The sequence below is a fragment of the Paralichthys olivaceus genome, chromosome 14, assembly GCF_024713975.1.
Source record: "Paralichthys olivaceus isolate ysfri-2021 chromosome 14, ASM2471397v2, whole genome shotgun sequence".
Classification (NCBI taxonomy): Eukaryota; Metazoa; Chordata; class Actinopteri; order Pleuronectiformes; family Paralichthyidae; genus Paralichthys; species Paralichthys olivaceus.
In genome coordinates this window covers 8,622,594-8,639,839 of record NC_091106.1, presented here as the reverse complement: position 1 = coordinate 8,639,839, position 17,246 = coordinate 8,622,594, and the positions used below count along the sequence as shown (strand labels likewise).

At 40.9% G+C, this 17,246-nt stretch overlaps 1 protein-coding gene across 9 annotated transcripts in view; it reads right to left on the bottom strand.

Annotated features, from left to right (window-relative positions):
* The window catches only part of lyst (lysosomal trafficking regulator), a 53,695-nt gene that overhangs the window by 22,756 nt on the left and 13,693 nt on the right, over positions 1 to 17,246 (bottom strand). For 5 of the 9 annotated variants that reach the window (XM_069538156.1, XM_069538162.1, XM_069538163.1 and 2 more), the window contains 9 exons: positions 14,369 to 14,567; positions 10,861 to 10,951; positions 7,826 to 9,923; positions 4,553 to 5,492; positions 4,258 to 4,443; positions 3,152 to 3,308; positions 1,292 to 1,503; positions 1,131 to 1,197; positions 625 to 734 (listed from right to left, as the gene is read on the bottom strand). In XM_069538156.1, coding sequence (XP_069394257.1) covers positions 625 to 734; positions 1,131 to 1,197; positions 1,292 to 1,503; positions 3,152 to 3,308; positions 4,258 to 4,443; positions 4,553 to 5,492; positions 7,826 to 9,923; positions 10,861 to 10,951; positions 14,369 to 14,567 — 4,060 coding nt within the window. Of the gene's footprint in view, positions 1 to 624; positions 735 to 1,130; positions 1,198 to 1,291; positions 1,504 to 3,151; positions 3,309 to 4,257; positions 4,444 to 4,552; positions 5,493 to 7,825; positions 9,924 to 10,860; positions 10,952 to 14,368; positions 14,568 to 15,572; positions 15,688 to 17,246 lie in introns of those variants that run through there. The other 4 variants (XM_069538159.1, XM_069538164.1, XM_069538161.1 and 1 more) reach the window with 3 other exon arrangements.

The window sequence follows — 17,246 nt, the reverse complement described above, 5'->3', positions numbered from 1 at the left end:
TGAGAGATCTGAGTTGACTCTTTTTTTTCATTTCATTTCCACACATTACTGTGCAGTATAATGCTTTCCCTGTGTAACAAATAACAAAGCCTTAAAAAAGTAGAACTAAATTAGCCATAAATAAAACAGAATACAGCAGAATACACAGTGTCTAAACCAGAAAAACCTGGATAGCAAAACAAAAAGTGCAGAATCTTGTACGGCCACTGCAGCCCCTGAGGTGTCTCATTTTCATAGACGGAAAACACACAGGTCACATGTCATTACATTCACATGGTTAAAAATAAACTTCTCTTATCCCTTCTGGAAACAAATTTCTTAGAGACAGGTTATTGACGATGTCTGCTGCCACATTCCAATTAAACACTGTGGGTAATAAGTCGAGGCGTCACTTCTGTTCCTCACACACTAGTCTTAGTTATATATAGAAAGAAGTCGACCCAGTGGAGCATTGCATGTTCTAAAGAGTTGAGAAGTGAGCAAGTCAGAGAGGATGTCTAACAAATGAGTTCTTGTTCTTGATGAGAGAGTGTGCAGGCGCTGTGAACATAAGCTATCGGTGTCAACACCCTGAATGCAAGCTAAAAGTGCATTGTTGAGTGACTGATAGGGTTTGCTATTTACAGTAGGTGGGGTCTTCTCCAGGAAGAGGCGAATCAATAGGGCCAGTTCCTCCGCTGTGATTCGCTGGCTCACCATGGCAACCAGCAGCTCCACTAGCACAGTCTGGCAATCTGAATGTGGACCAATGAAGAGCATATTACGTAAACAGTTTCACTCATTTGGGCATGCAGGAGAACACCACAGACACACACACAAAACGTCACCACTGCCTGTTATCAGTCAAAAATAGTTAAAAAATAAATAAAAGGAAACAGACAATACAAGTATATACAGTATATCAAAATCTGAGATATTGAGGTTTTTGAACAAATTATTCCAATAATTGTTCATATCAGTTTTGCTTCTTACAAACAATACAATGCAACATTGCAATTGACCATATCCTACAATGCAAAAAGAAAACCCCACCAAGGAACACAGCAGTGTCCTCAGTTGTTTTTCGTAAGATGTCACAAATGAACAATATCCTATAGGAACAGATAAGCCAAAAATAAGAAATAACAAACCTGTGAAGGAGGGATCTGTATGGCTGAGGATGTTGTGAAAGCCAGAGAGAATGGTTTTGACTCCTCCCTGTGCGAACAGAACAAGAAGTTAGTAGTATCACTCATGGCATGGTTGAAGACAAAAATAAACGACATAAAGAGGAAGAAGTGGTCAGTCCGACCTGATCATAGAGTAAGGCAGCATTGCGGTGGTCGGCGTGTACTGCATCCAGCAAACTGTGAAACACATGACTCAGAACCTCCAAGTCAGGGGAGCCAGTGGCGAGAAGCTGCAGCTCCATTGTACAGATCTCGGGGAAAAGAAGAACGCCACGCCCGGGCCCGTCTACCACTGCTGCAAACTCCCGCAGCCCGCTGGGCTCCACCTTGACTCCTAGGAGAACAATCAAGGACACCAGGATACATTAAGAGACACAAGAGAATTGCACATGGACATGGAGAGGTTCTAAACATCAAGCTGACTGTTACGCAACACATGCTAACACAGAAACACCCACTGCTGGGCAGCATTGGTGAAACAGCTTCAAGAAACACAGGCTTCCCTCTGCTTCAGCTCTTATGCTCCCATCTTGGAGGCAGCTCATAAAAATGAGTTACCCTCAATCCTGTGCTCAGCATCAGAGCAGCATGGAAGTCCCCTCATGATTTACAGGAGAGCAGCCCAGCAGGCTCCCTTGCAGCTTCTGGGAACTCCTTTTATTAATGAAGCTTGCTCTCTCACTCTCTCTGTCGGTGCACAACTACACAGGTTGCCTCAATCGAACACACTTACACACCCAGATAGATACAGCTTTCAGCAAATACAAACTAATTGCAGCAAACCACCAGTTTGCATATTACAGTCATTATCACAGTGATTTTCAAAAAATAAATGCAATTTTTAATTTTTAATTTGAAAACATTTAAATCAACCTCACAAGTGAATACAAGAAGCCAGTAACATGTAAACATTTAAGGAGACTAAGAAACACAGACTTTACAAAAGCATGAACGTAATGTAAGTTATGTCATGCAGAGGATTATGAGAAGGGAGTTGCTACTAGTAGTAAAAATCTTAATTTGGACATAAAGAAAAAAGCGTGGGGTGACAGCATGTATTTCAAATTGAACCAGGATGTTCAAGGTTTAGAAGAGATAAGTTGATTGATTTGCACTGGTACTGCATCGTTTAGAGTTAATTTATTTATTTGTCTAGCATAAGGTCAGTGTTAAACATTCGCCGTTTTCCATGACGTAAGAGACTTCCAGGGAAATGTTCCTATTTAATGGTGATTTTAAGTCACAAGCTCAGGCTCATGAGGCCACAGAGTGTAGTTGCCCGCAGTTGTAAAACTTTAAACAATGACTCCATTCTCAGGGGGATGAAAAAGTAAAAGGAGTATAATCAGGCCATGTTTGTAACATGCAACATCAGAGAGCGGAGGCAGAGCTGACACAAGAGGCTGTTGTGAGGGGGAAGAAAAGCATGCAACATTATTTCTGCCATGTCATATGTTCGCAACAACAGCTTGCCACAATATGGTCAACTGCCTGTCAAAGGAAGATGTGGTTTATTACATGACACTAAAAGCCCTTAGCTGCAGCACACAGCAAATGACTGAAAAACTGTGGTGATATCAAAAATATAACCTTCTAAATGAACACAATAATGCAAAAATGAACTGAATTATCGAGTCATAATGTAAGGAGTATGGTTTCCCAAGGCCAGGGCCATGACCAATACACAACCTCTCAATCCATCAGGATCGGTTGACATTTATCACCAACAAAAACAAACGGTAGACAAGGAGGAGCATGTGAAATAAAAATGACTTACAAAGGGAATCTGAAGTGGATAGTTAAGTTAAGAAGTGGATAGTTACATAGATAAGACTTTAGGCAAACAGTGCAAATAACGTTAAACTAAGCTACTATTATTTGTAGCGGTGATGGTGTGCAGAAGCTGTGGATTCTTGAGAAGTAAAAGTGAGTAGTATTGAGTGTGAGTGTGTGTGTGTGTGTGTGTGTGTGTGTGGACCTACCCTCTTCCTGCTTGGCCATGTCCTCAGGGTTGCTTTCGCTGTCAGCGTCGTAGCCCTCCTCCTCCCCCGGGGGCTTGACGCCACAGCTCTGCACCTCGTCCACCTCCTCGGAGAGATCGTCTGCTGGAGCCGCCCCCTCTGCCAACACCTGGAGCTTCTAACAGAGAGTGAGAGAGAGGGAGTGATAAGGAGTGAGAGAGAGAAAGACAGGGGGGGGGGGATTTCAGTCCCAGCACAGTTCAAATACAACTAAACCGAGATCATTGCCTGGTCAACTGTCAAGCAGATGGTAAGATAAAAATCATTTCACAAGCTCTTATCCAATCTTGTCTTTTTTTTCAAAAAGAAAAACTCATCTGCCAAGAATTTAATACTAAAAATACTAAGAACAACAAACTGCTGTCATATCACTTAAATGAATAAATTGCTAATAAAATGTTTTCAATTGATGTGGAAAATGAAAGAAAGTACGACATTTGGTCATGAGACAAATATCAGCTGACTCGCACAGCTCAGTTCCTTGATGTGAACAATCAGCCACCATATGTGCACGTAGGCAAACACACACACACAAACACGAACTCCAACTTTTTCTGTTTCAAACAGGAGGTTTACTGTCTTACATACCTCAAGACCAACACAGAGCTTCACAGCACACATTTGCATTGGTAAGTGATCATCACATTGCTGAGTTTGCCCAGAAAGAACTAAGCTCTTAAGAATTGGATAAATCTATTATATAAAAATCTAAATCCTCCTGTGTTGGAACAGGCTTAGTCAGACAGGCATTTTAAGACTTGTGGAAAATAAGGTTGTGAGTTAGGAGGCACCCTCTACCACGTCGTTAGTCCTTTCAGTGAGGACATCCAGATGACAAATGATCATCTCTTAGCTTTGTATTTTCTTTTTTTCCTGTGTTCACCTCACTTACCGGAACAAACAAAAGCATATTACATATCTGCACTTAACCATATATGGTCTTGAAAGTCTTTCATTAATGTTGTCTTTGGAGGAGGCAGAAGTTTTTCTTTCAGACTAGTCACTGTAGTAAGAAATTGTCAACATGTGTGAATCTTAAAAAAATAAAAGGTGCGTGTAACACTCACAGGTTTTCCAGAGGCAGGACTCACCCTGTCTGGCTTTTCCTCAGGGGGATCAGGACAGGATGACACCTCAGCCAAAGCCACTCTCAGGAGAGAGTCAAACAGAGGTACAGCAAGGTCAGAGTTCACCACCCCTGAGCGAGAGAGCTGGTCTCTCACCTCAAACAGAGTTTCTTCCACTGACTGAAGCTACAGAATCAAAGAAATGTAATAGTTTATCTAAGTCCAGGGTAAAAGAGTGAATTTCTGGTTGATGTGGTTAGGGACTAGCTGGTCAGTGTGATATAAAGCGACATACCTGATAAGAAAGTTCAGGCTCTATCCTCTGCAGGGCTGAGTTAGCGCTATGCAGACAGATGGCCAGCAGAGCCTCAAGCAGACGAATACTTTGAAGCTGCCATTCCTCCTCAACTTTCTTTGCAGGATCTTTGGTTTTTCCCTCGCCTTGGCCAGGGCAGAGGGTGTCGGCTGAATCATAAGTAGTCTCCTCCAGTTGGACCGGCACAGTGGACTCAGGGCTGCCTTTGCCCTTGCCATCCCTCTTTTTCTTTGCTTTCCCATCCTTGGTCTTACAGGAAAGTTTTTGGATAACCATTGCCATTAGACGCAGGCAGACATCCAGTCCACCTAGCCTGAAGAACTGCCTCTGAAACAAGGGACTGGCCAGGTAGATCCATCGACACACTGACCAGACATCTGCTGCACGTCGCACCTGCTCTTTGGAGGGCAGGGCTACACTATCTGGCGACAGGTAAGGCAGCCTCCCGCCAAGGGGTTCGCTGGCTGTGCTATCATAACCTGAGGTGTCCTCAGAGTCATTAGCAGAGTCCCGGTCAGAATCAGCCTCTTTGCTGACACAGAGGAAGGCCACACACAGGAAGAGGTTGATAACGTGGAGATGCGTCTCTGCCCGGCTGCGCCCTGGTCCACGACCTTGCCCGCTCCGACTTTTGTGACGTGGATATGCCTCCTTTAAGCCTTCGTAGAACTTGCTTAGGCTCTGCGGGCCCTCTCCAGCCCCTCGGGACCCCAGTTCCTCAGCAAGGCTCAAGACAGCCTCTGTTTCATCGGTATCAGCACCCTCGAGCTCCTGAAGCACCCCGTATGCCTGCTGCTGTCCGATTCCAATGATCAGAATCTCAAACACCTTCAATGCCAAAGAGCGCGTCTGGTCCAGGTAGACGAGCTCTGTCACCTGATTAAGCCCGTTACAACTGATGAAAAGGTCTCTTATAACCCTGTAACAAAATAAAATAAATGTTAGAAACACAATTAAGAAAAACAATTTCATAAAACACTATACACACAGAATATAAAAATTAGATGTGAACGCCACAAAACTGTTATAGATTTCCTTTCGGCAATAAAAATAAATCTAAACTCTACAACTCATCGATCAAAGGAAAAGCTCCAACCATTAACATTATCGTTGACATTTTATGAATATGATAAATTAAAAGTGAAGGGCATGACACTATAACATTGCCAACGTTCCCAGAATGAGACACATAAAAAGACAACTTTTTATCTATCTGTCACATTGTGTTAAAGTTATTTGAATGTTAATGTTTAGTCAATAAGAAAACTGATAAAACTGGTACACACGCACACTACTGGGGCCCATATTTTATAATTAAATAACACTTTAAAGGCAGGGTCAAAAGTTTTAAAAGAATAATACATCAGCTCTCAGTGGAGGTTAAATCAACATGGGATAAAACAAAACAAAACTCTCAAGAAATGTGCTGACATTAAACATGACTGAAACTATTTACACTGAGTGAGAAGGAACTGAAACAGATGTACGTGTATTAACTAGCTGATTTGTATTTCTCCAGTCTTCCTCTAAATTAATGCAAAGTTGGTTGATTTTGCTTTTTCAGAACATTTCCTCTTTTCATTAGTGGTGAGAAAGTTCATCAGGATGACCATCCATTAGCCTGCATTTTTAATGCTCTGGAGTTCTGTTATGTAGAAAGCTGTGAGCAATGAAAGATGTGTCCAGTGAAAGATGATGAAGAGGTAAGAAATACGTTAGGTGGTTTTTTCCAGTTGACTTGCTTTTACACTGTAAAAAAGAGATGTAAAATTCTGTAGCATCAATTAACTCTGTTTAAAAAAGGTTTGACATCAATTAACCTTAGTTTTTCAATACACTTAAGACTGTGAGACAACAAAACAGTCAACAATTTTAGAAGCAATGATTGTTTGCTTGGAGATTGCCTGTTCAAAAACTACAAAAAATTATATGACATTTTCAGAAATGGTGTAAATGCCTTCTTCGAGCTTATGGAAATGTTGCTTGCTCTATTGGAATGGATTTCATATACAACATATAGTAATTAGCAAGCAGATATTGCTTTAGATCAATAATTGTGTGCATGATGGAGCTGTATACGCTAACCTATTCAAAATGATTTTTCCAGTAAGCATAAACCTAAACCTTTGTCACAGTACACAGTATTGTAGTTAAGTAATTAGCTAATATTTTCTTTTTGTTATTTTATCCATAAGATCGGTATTACGTTGCACACATTTGAACTACTACTGTTTATATTTATGGTGACATTAAGTTTCAATAAAGTTACATTCCGTGGAATTGTTCGTGCTGTATTTGACAACAAAGACAACAAGAATCATTCCACCTCAATAGCTACATATACCTGTATTTAACAGCCAATACTCCTCTGTGCCCTCACATATTGGTAGATATTTTAGTTGATGTGCTCTGAGTATATATGAAAATATGTACCTGTTAGGTTTAGGGTTAGGGTTAGTATTAGCTCATACTCATATGTGTATGCTACAGTAAAATTTATAATGTGTTTTTTTTATTAAACTTTGTCTTTTGAAAACGTTCAGGTTAGAGAAGAAAGAAAGAAAGAAAAGAAATCACAGCTGTAGAAACTTAAAATGCCAATCAAATCTACAGAGAGCAGAAACGAGTACTCTGAATTGTAAGAACAAAACACCCTATAGCATCCCTCCTTTCATTTCCTACACCCAGTGACCCAGTTTAGGGTCGCGAGGGGGATACAACCTCTCCCAGCTTGGGTGGAGCAGGTGCTGAAATAAAACCTAAACAGGCCAAATGTATGTGTTTGTGAAATGTGTCTGGACAAAATACTGCAAGCGCCTTCTTCTGCATGGCTGCTCTGCTCATAACAGTGTTGTATAAACAGTCAACAATCCTTCATCTCGCACTCAGGCCAGAAAGCTGTGATAAATTATTGATGAGTATCAATTAGCAATGACCTGGAGACAAAGATCTAATGACAAACAATGTTCAAGTGGTTCAGGTTTCTTACTCTGAGCTGGTAAATTCTATTAGTTTCTCCCCTTTTTCAAACATTTGGAGATAAGTGTTAACACAGATTGGTATTTGTTTACAAACCAAAGAACTTGATGATTATTGGACACTTTGTAGCTACATATGTTTCTGCCTAAAATCTTTGAAGGCCCAACCTTAAAATGCAGTCCGATAGTATTGAGAAAACCCAGACTAACACAATCACTGAAAAAGACAGATGATCAAGTGAAAGGACAAAAAAAATAATGTAAAACAGCTCACTTTGATTTGAGGAGGGCAGGTAACGTTTGCAGGTATACGAGCAACACCTCCACAGGCAGACACTGCGTATGATAGCTGCAGACCTGAGTACACACAGTGGAAACTCCCAGCTGTTGGGCATGGTGAGCTAGTTCTACTCCTCTCTGAAGCACAGGGTTGAAGATGTGTGTGTAGAGCTGCCACTGCACAATAGCATTGCCCCGCAGGGTCAGGTGGCAAACATGGCCAGCTATCTGCTGACTCAGCTGCCAGTCCTCGCCAAACACGAGCTCCTGATAGGCCTCGAGGGCGTCCCACTTCCACAACATGTCCTCTGCCCCCCCTCCACTTGGCAGAATACCTTGGGAGCGGTAGCACAGACTGGTAGAAACTGCGGAAGGTTCCCCATGCTGCAGTGTTTCCTCCAGGCCTGGCAGCTGACTGCTGTCGAGAGTGCAGATGTTACAGGAAGCCAGTTTGGCTTTCTCTGAGGGCTGTCCCCCGCCAAGCTGGTCTAGGATCAGTCTACCCAGCACACTGAGAACATGAGACTGGTAACTACGCAGACCAGGAGCCTGGAAGGCATGCAGCAGGGGTCCTACAACTGAGCGGGGGTCCATACAGCAGCATATTCCAACAGCCTGCACCCCAGCAAGCACCTGAAGTACAGCTGGTCCACTCGGGGAGAGGCGTTGCAAGAGCCGCAAACATTGGTGAGCACAGGCAGCCAAGCAGCAGCACCTCTCAGGGTAGCGCACTGTGTCCCCATCCATCCCTTCCTTGCCGTCTCCATCTTCTTCAAAGGGGTTGCGTCTAGCTGCCTGCTTGAAAGCAGAGACGGGCAAACCTGACAGGTCTCTGTGGTGATGCAGGAAGTGTGAATATTCACAGCGACGATGACGGCGTCGGGCACACACGGACTGATGCAGCTGCTCTGACTTTGCCTTTTTGACAGCACTTATGATCTTGAAGACCCCTGCAATGAGACCTCTTAGCCTCTCAGAAGCCTCACCTCCTACTTCAGAATCCCTCGCCCTGCCAAGCCCCTCCAGCCGCAACACGGTGGCCTCAAAAAGCTCTAGTCCCTGGCGTTGGACAAATTCATGGATGAGCTCCAGTGCCTGGCTGAAGAAGAAGGGGTTGGGTGTGGAAGCCTGCAGGCAACCCAGCAGCACTTGCAGTACTCCCTCTAGAAGCTCTGGCAGCAGTAACGCCCTGTGACGATAGCGGGAGAAAGAAAAGTCATCCTGGACCTCCTGCAAGGTTTTCTTGGGCCGAGGAGCAAAGGGGTCGGTCTGTCTGTCCAAGCAGCTTCGAATTTTGAGGGTGGCCCGTAGCAGGTCTGTCAGACTGCGTCTCAGGCTGTCTGGAAGGGTTTCACTCTGACTCACATCAACTGACATCAGGTGCAAGATGGTGCGTAATAGCATCCTCTGGACCAAGGCGATGGGCTCTTCGGTCCAGCCTCCAGCAAGCTCCTCTGCCCCGGTTCCACCACCTCCTCCTCCTGGACCACAACAGTCACCGAATTCGGTTAGGATCTCAGTGAGAGTCGGGACAACACTGACCGCCAGGCCAGGGTTGTGGTTGATGTTCATGTCAAACTTACACACCTTCTCCAACAAGGAAAGCAACACATGACATAGATCAAATGGTGAGTTCTCCATGCGGTTAAATATTGATATTGCAGCCGGGTCTGTCAGGGTTTCAGTGTCCGCTGTCTGGGACACAGGCGCTCGGGGATGTGGGTATGGTGCACTCATGATTTCTGTGGTGGTGCTGGCGGTGGATGGGAACTGCGGGGCCTCCGAACGATGATGCTGACAGCTTAACCTGATGGTCGAACCATGTGGTCTTCGACTCCTCACACCTCCTGGGCCAACTTTGTCTTCAGAGTTCGCTTCTGAATCTGAGGTAGAAACCTGGGACTTGCGAGCATCCTTTACAGAGTATCTCTGTGCTGCTCGGTGCGACCTCCTTGACTTCCAGGTTCCGCTGCCAATGCGGGACCTCTTCCCAGAGGTCTGCTCATCTGTTGCAGCCTTCTGTCCTGTCCTGAGAGGGACGGCCTTCACCTCCCGGCCGAGGAATACCTCCAGTAGGGATGGCAGCGTGAAATCTGTCCACACACAAACAATATCAATATAATCTTGACATACATATAAACATACAGTACCAAGTGTGCTTCAAGACCCTAAATTATATATTTAAGTAATATAGGTTATTTATTTTTGTTTTTTTAATGTAAGAATCAAATTTCTAAGCACTATGCTGAAAAACACTGGATTTTGCACTTCAAAAACAATATTTTTCTTTAGAGTACAAGATGAGGATCATAAAGCTCTGCTGCATTAGAGCAGCCATGGCCTCTCCAGTGTATTTAGCATCTTCAGTGAGAAAAAATTAATTAAAGTAAAAATGTCTAGGGTCCATGTTAGAGAGGATCAACAGCCCTGTACTAAGTATCAGTGTCATCCTGAGGTGACAAGCTTCTGCAGCCACATGTCTTCTCGTCCTGCCTGACTGTTAATGTTATGCAATGCTAAGCTCTATTATACAGGAGAAATTGGCGGAAGAGATTCTGAATCTCAAATTCAGTATAGTGGTTAGTTCAAACCCATGAATAAAAATATATAATTTTAAGAGACATTTTTACAGCAGAAGGCAATCTGCACACGTCCCATTGCCTTCACATTAACCCATCAAACCTAAAGCTAAAACACTGCTGATAACTGACGACAATAACTGGTTAAGATTTATGTAAAAGACGGAAGATACAGTACAATTATATTAAAAAGGAAACTACAGAGTATAAGATTTCTGGCCCACAAAAGACAGACAGCATTTATTTTCTTTTGTACAGATTATATAACTGTTTCCATATCACAGAGAAGTATAATGCATGTTTTCATAAAATAAAGTATGTGAATTGAAAATGTTAGTTGCAGAGCTTGAATAAAAAGTAGTCACATGCCATTGCAACAAGACAGCGAGAGGTATGTGCTTTTAACGTTGATCAAGAATTAGTAACCGAGTAAGTATTTGTGGGTAATCACCTGGGGCTTTTTCCTCCTGCACAGGGATCTTCCAGACCAGCGGCAGTAGAGACAGCAGCAGAGTGAGCAGCTCCTCTCGACAGGTCAGCTCCTGAGAGGACAAATAAAACATACCACAGTGGGGTTACTTAGAATGCCTTCTTGCCCCTCTTCCTCACACTCCAATGTCACATTAAGACCCTCCCACCAGGACACACTTTTGTCCATATTTAAAACAAATGTCCGTTCGTGGTTTTACCACATTCTGCTAAGACAAATCATACAATTGATTTGCTTTGTATCTTAATTTACTAAGTCACTTTCTAAATTGAATTTCTGCCCAGGAGCTTGTTATTTATTTGTGTGCAGTTAGCTAGCGAGTTAGCTAGCGTTCTGGGCATGTGCGTTAGAGAACAATGTGGCATCTACATGAGACCTTACTTCTGAGACCTGGGGGATCTATTCAGTGAATAACTCACAGCAGGGAGAGAACCACTTCCTTCATGTGTTAATTAAAAACAATCAACCTACTCCTTCATGTGTGAATTAAATCATAATCAGCTTGCTAGGGTTTAATCACTGTCACTCCATCATTAAAAAGATTAAAAAGGTTAAAAACAATAGAACGGCTGCAGTGTAACAACAATAAACAATTGTAGAACAAATGATTTTAAGAACTCTGAAGATATGGATCACCACCAAATTGTAAACACTGATAAATATCAGTTCCCTAAACATGCATGATTTAAAAAAAAAAAAAAAATCTAAATCAAGATCCGTGCATTATGCTCTGACAAATTCTTGAAAATGTTGAAATGTGTCCAATTACGCTGACAAAGAAGTCACTGTATCAGTACCAAAATTGTATAGGTTCTTCCCAGGCTCAGGCCCCATCCCTCAACTAAGTTTGGTGGAAATCGGTTTGGTAGTATTTGTGTAATGCTGTCAACAAATAAACCAACAAACAGACACAAGTGAAAACATAACATCCCTGGTGGAGATAATTAAAAACAGAAAATTATCATCATTTTGATGTGTTTTGTCATGAGTTTTAACATGCCTGTTGAAAATTACTTTACAAATCTAATAAATAAGAGATGACCCATCATTTAAAAAGACATGTGGCATTTAAACAATGTCAGAAATAACAGGATGGGAGTATTTAATAGCACAATGTAGTAAAACTAAGACAAAACATTTTTTTTTCATTTTCTACTGAATTCTGAAAAATGATTTATAATTTTACATTATTTAAGATCAATTGATCTAAACCTCAAATAAAAAACCTTTATAGTGTCTGGCCCCAATTGTCATTACAGGCTTTACTCCATTCAGGTCACAGCTGACGCACATAAGCTGGAGATGTGATAAGACACACATAATGCATTTAACTGAATGGAAAACAATGGCAAGTGTGTGCGTGAAGTTGTCGAACAATATGAGGGCATAGGACGCTGACACACATGGTCACTTTGTATTATTTCAAGTCATAATGCATTTGTTACTCCAAGCCAGCACGTCATGTTCTGCTTGGTTAGGAAAATACACTGTTGGACGTGAAGAAGACTGAGCTCAGGATCCCAGCTTTCTTTCTAAAGTCTTTTAAAACCAGATGGGTCATCAGACCACCTCAACGGCCATGACACACTGTAGTCCTCGGAATTGTTTAGCTAGTTTACCCACTGATCTCATAAAATCGTGATCATCTCACAGTTTTATGCAGCGTGACTCGTGAGTCTGACTCAGCAGCTGCCACATGTATGTCAAGAGGAACCGATGGAGGAAGGCGCCAAACCCAAACACTGAGAAGTCAGATTGTTTTCAACTTATTCCTGCTTCCACACTTTCTTGTGCAGTGCTCTACTTGTGATGTGAAAGCCCATTCATTTATTGCTGAACTTGTTAGTTGACCTAAAAACACAGATGAGATTAATATGTAGAGTAAATATACTGTGTGCTGCAGCCTGGTCTCTTCCTGTGAAGTCTACAGACATCAGTGTGTAAGCAGAGGAAACACTGGGCTCCGTCAGAACCTGATAAAGTATTTACAAGTAGACACAATTTCCCTTCGAGGTACAATACTGTCCAAACCAAATCTGTAAAATCCATTTTGAAGCAGAGTAGCACTGACACATTTGGTGTATTGGATGATAAATATATAAAGGAAAAATACGCATGAATGTTTAAAATTGATTTGTTAATCAGCATCAACATCTTTTGTGCAGCAGCAGTAGAACATTCTGCAATCAACCATGTGGGCATGGTTAAACCTATTTCTACTAAAAATAGTCACCCTGCAAATTGTATTTACAACAGGCACAGAGGTATAGAGGGAGCATGAGTGGCCTCGCAACAAATACATAGACAACATTTTCCATGTGGTGCTATAAAGTAAGAATTTTATAAATCCTGAAGGAAATTCTTGTTGCTCCAAAGTTACAATAAAAAAGAATAATATCAAAGTATAAAAAAAAATAAGTATGAAAATATCAAGTGTAAAGGGGATTAAGAGAGCACCAGAGCCAAATAAATAACAATAAAAATAAGATACAAAAATATAAAAGAATAAACTAAAAACTAAACTGAAATAGAAATATGATAAGTAGCACTAGAAATGAGAGAAGTAAGTATGGCACATGATATTATTATAATACTATAGATGATAATAATGGAAATTATATTGCAGTATCGCAAATACAGCACATGACAATGAAAGAGTGATATCGCACATAAAGTTGAGCAGTGATATTAAAGATGTTTAGATATAATTTTGCTCAAGTGTCTGGAAATTAAAACAGGCGTTCGTTTAAAAAAATATTAATAATCATTTAAGTCTTATAAGTGCATAACCTACTTTTCACTAAGGGGTTTTACTGCACTGTGCTCATTAAATACCCTTTTAATCTTACCAGCTGATGTCTGTCTGATTTTTGCATAATCTCCATTGCTTTTATCATGTGTGCTTGTTATATTTTATCTCTATTGCAAACGCTATCTGCAATTTCCTTTTAATTAGTCGCAGCAGGTTACAAAGGCCAGTTTTTATTTATTTATATATATATATATATATAAAGTTTATTATACTAATTAACAAATGTGAGGCATGGTTTGAAAGTAAAAGCAGTGGCCTGCAGCTCAGTGTGAATATTACTGAGTTCAGTTTAGGATTTCGCTTCTCATTGAAAACAATGAGGGAAGTTACCTCTTTTGTGCACTAATCACTGAGCAATCTGTTGAAAACTAAATTGTAGTAGTACTCTTCAGCTTTATGGGATAAATAATACATCATATTATGAAACTGAAGCTTTGAGAGGTTGAAACTCTATTTGAAAGCTTGAAATCCAAGTACCACTTGAAAGGACTAATCTTTATATTGAAACTTTGCCGATATACACCTGCATCCCTGCTGCAGTCAGTTTTTCTTTTACAACACCTACCTTTCATTGATTTGCCCACACATTTGCAACTTTGTGAATCACATGATTTTTGGCAGTGTTGACCCTCAGCTCTGATCTGAAACTTTCCTTACCTGGTCAATAATTGAGTCAAGGGTGCTGAGCAGCAGGAATCCGCGTCCCCTGACCAGGTACTCCCCCAGTGCCACCATGTGGCTCTCCTCCTCGTCTTCCTCACGTGCCTCTGCTCTCTGAGCCACTGCACTGCATAGTTGATGTACGTCAGTCAGGAACTCCCTCGCCAGAGTGTTACTGGCCCCACTCATGTCTGAGCTACAACAGAAGAAACAAGACATCAAACACACACCTGAGGTACAATTGAATTCTTTCACACTCAACATAGATTTATGAGGTTTCTATTCATATGAGGAAAATAAAACCAGGATTACTGATGTAACTTTAAGGAAAACCAGTAGGGTCCAAATTAAACATAATCACATTCCTGCTTTGATGAATCATAATATGAATTCAGACATAGCAGACACTGATTTAACACATTACGTTTAAAAAAAAGAAAAATACTACTGGCAGTAGGTTGACAGTAGGTTGAGAAGAGAGTGTATTCAATATGAAAAATTGCAGTTTAAAGACAAGCATGCTTAAGTTCACTTAAGACTTTGTCTGTAATAGTTAAAAAACAATGTGACAAAATAGAGTAATCGTTGCAATAAGGTCAGTTCAATGGAGATGCCGGCATACCGCAACCAAGTGAGTAACACAACATAAGCAGTGAGATGACAGAGCAAAGAGCCAAAGCCTGCTCCGCTAAAAAGCCTCAGCAATATCATTGTGAAACCTAAATAATGAGGTTGTCAAATCAATGCTAGACTTGAGTTGCTTGAAGGTTAGAATACGACTTATCCTTACAACAAGCATTCATAGTGCGCCTCCAAGCCAGCATGCTTATGACTGCTATAACCACATAGTCCTCCAGAAGTCACTGACATTGAGCTGCAACTCTCAAAGGAGGCAAACAATTCCCACCTCCCCCAATTCACAGTTTAACACAAACGCATGCAAACACCCACCCTTTACAGGACAATCCCAATTACACAACTCAACACAATTTGTCAACATGAATTCAAGACGTGCCCCAAGAACAGAGCAATAACTAACAACACTAGAAAGCAACCAATTAACAGTTTTCACTCAATTCTCTGTTTACATTTCTCCAGTTGCTCTGGTCCAAAGGAAATCTACATTAAGAGTCTCATTTCAAAAGATCAAAAAATCATATTTGACCCTCTCATCAACAGCGTACAATCATTTTCACCTTACCAAATGTTACTGGGCCAAATTGTTTCCTTGCACTCATCTTGTTTCTGCTTCAAGCCTGACCGGAGTTCTGCTGGCTGTAGCTGCATACCTCCTCACACCACTGCTGATTTTCTGTTCTGCAGCACAAATTCCATTAAATTGGAATTTCAAATGGAAGCTTTCCAGATTCGCAGCAGATCAGCGTATCACATGAAAGCATGTGATGTCACATGGTGAGGGGACTGGCCTTTGGAATACTGACGAGCCCCCAGGGCCATGAACAAGACCTCAGAAGTCGACCATCACTCACAATGACAACCTTTGTGTTCTCCACTAAAACAACTGTTTTGAGATGTTTTCTAATAAACAAAAAGTCTACTTGAATTCTAGAAACAGCTTATAAGGCAATGAACTGCAAACTCCTTGTGACTTCTATTCGTTTTTTAATCCTAATTAATTCCAGACACAACATAGGTTACTAAAAATAGACAAAATAAATTTGTCAATATTATTATTTCAATGTTTTTGCATTTAATGATAACTCCTTTTTTCATTCAATGCAGTTCTATTCTTAATTCTAATTGAGAAAAAGAGGTTTCCAAAAAATCACCATATTGAGAAGTGAATTCAACTTCTGTTGAAGTTTCTACCCCATAGATACATAATAGGAAGATATTTTCAGTCCTAGACAAATACTGCAGCTGCACCACAACACAAAATATTGATTTAAAGCAAACTGTACTAAAAATTACTAAAATTACTAATTATATTTGTAATATATACGTACACCAATGGTAAACACTTGATAACACCGATCACCAATTGTATTATTTGCAACATTTGCATTATGGTACATTGACTTTGTAAAGATATTTTTACAAATATCTGCTAATTTAAAAGAGGAAGGTATAATGAATTATCTTCTGAAACAGCTACACTATTACAAAGTATCAAGTGACACTCACAAGTGTTTCTAGGGACTTTGGGGGCCCCAGGCAAAAGGAACCTGGGGGGAACCGATTAATTGTTGTTGGTACATGTGGACTGTGGTAATCATTCGTCCTCAAAGGTCCCATTCTCAGCTCAGGCCCCCGGGCTGTTGCCTGCTTTGCCTGTTGTGACTACCATGGTGACGTTTTAACCGCAGTTAAAAAACCCTATTCAAGATGATTTTACTGTAATGAGGTCGGAGGATAATGCAGGCGCAAACCATGCAGCTTAGTGTGACCTTACTATACCTTCATTTACAACAAACTCAGAGAAACACAACCTCCTTAATGGAGGTAATAAGCTCAGGGCTAGGAGAAATGTACAATATTATCAAAATGTATGATCAAAATAGATATTATAAATTAATTGCTAGCAAATTAGGAAAATAGAGATAAATGCAATAAAAACATTAAATATTAACAGCAATATTCTGACTAATTACTCCACCGGCTTTGTGGAACAATGCTCCCAGCTGTGTTATCACAACCACGGGACAATGATTAGAGACTTAGTAAACAGAGATAATGATTTCCATGATATCTTTTCAGTGGAAAAGAATACAGCATCTCACTCCAGCAGAACTCAAATTTTGTGTTCCTCTCTGACAAAATTTTGTCTCGTCAATGCCGTCAATGTTTAATTTATTCAGTTTTGCTCAGTCCATTTTGGTGTGAGAAAAAAGTTTTTATTGGGGATTAAATGGAA